This window comes from Leishmania panamensis (assembly GCF_000755165.1).
Source record: "Leishmania panamensis strain MHOM/PA/94/PSC-1 chromosome 27 sequence".
NCBI lineage: Eukaryota > Euglenozoa > Kinetoplastea > Trypanosomatida > Trypanosomatidae > Leishmania > Leishmania panamensis.
The window spans coordinates 981,028-984,263 of NC_025873.1; the positions used below are offsets into that span (position 1 = coordinate 981,028).

The 3,236-nt window shown below is 61.2% G+C and overlaps 2 protein-coding genes across 2 annotated transcripts; both read left to right on the plus strand.

Moving 5' to 3' along the window:
- Nucleotides 1–266: 266 nt before the first annotated feature.
- Nucleotides 267–608, plus strand: LPMP_272380 (hypothetical protein; the record flags this gene model as incomplete). The annotated part of the gene is made up of 1 exon (XM_010702022.1): nucleotides 267–608. One exon carries the CDS (start codon nucleotides 267–269, stop codon nucleotides 606–608), a length of 342 nt encoding a protein of 113 aa, XP_010700324.1.
- A 673-nt stretch (nucleotides 609–1,281) lies between these two features.
- LPMP_272390 (TPR-repeat protein, putative) lies at nucleotides 1,282–2,745 on the plus strand (the record flags this gene model as incomplete). The annotated part of the gene is made up of 1 exon (XM_010702023.1): nucleotides 1,282–2,745. One exon carries the CDS (start codon nucleotides 1,282–1,284, stop codon nucleotides 2,743–2,745), a length of 1,464 nt encoding a protein of 487 aa, XP_010700325.1.
- Nucleotides 2,746–3,236: the final 491 nt, after the last annotated feature.

Sequence of the window (3,236 nt, forward strand, 5' to 3'; positions counted from 1 at the left end):
TCTCTCTCTCTCGCTCGTTTGAGTACACACACAGTGGTGAAGCCGTCTTCCTCTTGCGTGCCTTTTCCCTCCCGTTTCGAGTCTGCTTTGCTGTGGTGCTCTGAGAGGAGGGGGCTCATTAGCAGTGACGTTACGGTGTTGCCCCCCTCCCCCCTCCTCCCCACACGGCTGTTTTTATTGGGCGCATCTTCTCGTCCCTTCAAACACGTGTGTGTGTGTGTGTGTGTGTGTGTGCGTCGCTCCCTCTCTCTGTCGCTACGCACGCAATGCTGTATATTGCCGCTCTCACGCTGATCACATTTGCCTCCACCTTCATGGTAGCGGACACGGTGGCGAACATATGGCAGCTGCTGAGCCGCGGACGTGTCGCCCTCATTTCCTATAGCGTCTGGATGGCCGCCCTCACGCTGACGGTGTTGGGCACGGACTGGCTGACAATGTTGGGCCTGTTGCACGCGCTGATCTTCGTCGGCTGCTGGTGGCTCGTTTGTGATGGCGATGGTGCCGCGCACGCATCTTCCACTCGCGACGACTATGTGCGCTTCCCCGTGACTGTTTACGTGCCTGTCTTCATGGTGCTCTACTTCCTTCAGGGTTGGCTGCAGTGACCGCCGCCGCTGACGACGCCCCCCCCCCCCCCCCCCGTGGGGGCACACACAATTTGAAAGCAAAGGCGTTCTTGCTGATATATATGTGTGTGTGTGTGTGTGTGTGTGCGTCAGTGTACGCAACGTGTGCGTGTGCCGCCCTCTGTAGATGACGGGGATGTCCAGAGTGGGAGGGGGGTGGGCACGTAAAAAGGACTTGGCGGCCGGGAGGTCAGCTGTGGTTTGGTGGCCTCTTTCCCCCCTTGCCTTTCTCCGCCCGCGCCCGCTCACAGTAATGCAGGCTGAGGCGACCAAAAGTAAATCGCGATATCCCCCAAAACACAACAACACAAATACACCCGACTGCCTCTCTCTTGTGGGTGTCTCGCTGTTGTTACCTGCGTGTGTGTGTGTGTGTGTGTGTGCACGCAAGGGGAGCCTTTCTGCATCTCTCCTTTCTCTTCTTACGATGTTTTCGGGAACAGCGAGACACCCGCCCCCATCACCCTCACCCCCTCTCGGCCACTTCTTTTCACTTTCCCCCTTTCACCCTCTCCGCTGCTTTCGGCAGCACCCCTAGAGCACTCATCGGCCGTCCTCCATACCGCATCATTACCCACTATACACGAACCATAGAAGCCTAGCTTGACCCCCCTCCCTCCCCCCTCCCCACACACCCGGTGAGTTGTGGAAGATGGATCGCAGCGTGGCGGAGGCCATCCGGCAGCAGTCCGAGGACCTGCGGGATGAGCTCAAGGAGCTGGAGCAGTGGGAGGACGCCATGCAAGCGAGGGAGGTGGCTAGGACACAGCGCAAGGTGCCTCTGTCAGCCAATGCGGCCGTAGCCGAACCACCCATTCGAGGAACGGTGCCGTCACTGAAGGGGGCGATACAGCAGCAGCAGGCGCGGGCAGCCAGCGCTGGTGGCGACACCGCTGCTCGAGCTGTGGTGGACCCGATCCAGCAAGCCAAGGACAAGGGTAACGCGCTCTTCCAGAGCGGCTATCTGTCGGAGGCGGTGGCGGCCTACACTGTGGGCATCGACCTCGACCCAGCTAGCGCTACAACGCACGTCCTGTACGCGAACCGGGCGATGTGCTACCTCAAGCTCGGTCAGTGGACGGCTGCGGAAAAGGACGCGACGACGTGTGTGCACATGAACACTAGGTATGTCAAGGCGTACTACCGGCGTGCTGTGGCACGCAAGCAGCTCGGCAAGCTGCACGAGGCGCGCGCAGATCTTGAGGCAGTGCTTGCCCTCGCCCCCAAGGACGTCAGTGCTCAGCAGGAGATGGAGAGCGTGACGAGGGCACTGCAGGCAACGCGGGCCGCAGCGTCACAGGCCTCCGCCACAGCCGGCACTAGTGCGAAGAAGCGCATCATTATCGAGGAGGTTGACAGCGAAGATGATGAAGCAGCGGGCGAGGCACCAGTGACATCGGTTTCCAAGTTATCAGCGGAGGAGGAGGGCCTACGCCAGGCTTGCATCGAGGAGGACCTGCGCAGGCTGGCGGCAGCGCGCGAGTCGCGCGAGGTGCAGGCGCGGCAGGAGGCACAGCGCGAGGCAGCAGCGCAGGCCCAGCGGCAGCGCCGCCATGAGCGCGTCGAGATAATCGAGGAGGAGGAGAAGTCCTCCACGGAGGAAAAGAAGACGGCGTCCTCACCTGCCGCAGCCACCCCCGCAGTGAAGCAGACGCCATCGTCAGTGACGTCATCTCCGCCGGCCTCCTCGTCGCCCTCACCCACATCCGCCACCACACGCGCCCGCCCACGCCCTTCCATCGCCAAGGAGAGCCTTACCGCGCCCAAGTCCTTTAGCGAATTCGAGCGCCGCTTTCGCGAGGTAGGCCAGCAGCCGGAGCTGCGCGACTACTACGTGCGGCAGCTCAACCCCGCCACCATGGCGAACCTTTTTGGCAGCAATATGACGCCCGAGATGCTTCTCGGCATCCTGCAAGCCGTCAAGACCTTCCACTCCACAGTTGCCCTGCAGTACGCCAGAGGGCTGTGCCAGGTGCGTCGCGTCGAGGACCTGACGTTGTTTTTGAATGCGCAGGAGAAGGCAGTCGTGCAAGATGTACTGGACCTCCTTCGCTCAGCCCCTGACATACCAGCCAAGGACATCGAACACATTGAACGCAAACTGAAGCCCTTGTAGGCAGCAGCAGCAGCAGCAGCAGCAGCAGGGGGAGGGGGGAGGCGGAGGTTAGCGAGCGGGTATGTGCGTGTGTACTTCCGCTTTCCACATGATCTAAGCGCAGCAAGCTAAATCGGGTGAGTGAGTTCTCTCTCTCTCTCACCCACAGAGGGAAATGCACAGCTGGTGGTGGTATGCGTGTACGTGGGCGCGTGCCTGTGCGTCGCGGGTCCGTTTCCTCCCCAGCTCATGGCATATTTTCCATCTCCCCTTTTTTTGTCTCCCCCTTTGGCGTTGCCCACGTCGGAAACGCGCCTGCGTGTCTGTCTGCAGTTGTGAGTGCGTGTGCGTCAGTTGGGGGCGGGAGAGGGGGGGGGGTCTCTCTCTCTCTCTCTCCTACTCGCACTCCTCGCTGTCGTTTCACTCTCTGATTTTTCTTCTCTTCGTCCCTGCGGGACATGGAGAGGAGCCAGCAACGGCTGGCAGGGCAGCACGCATTGCCGTTCGCGGGT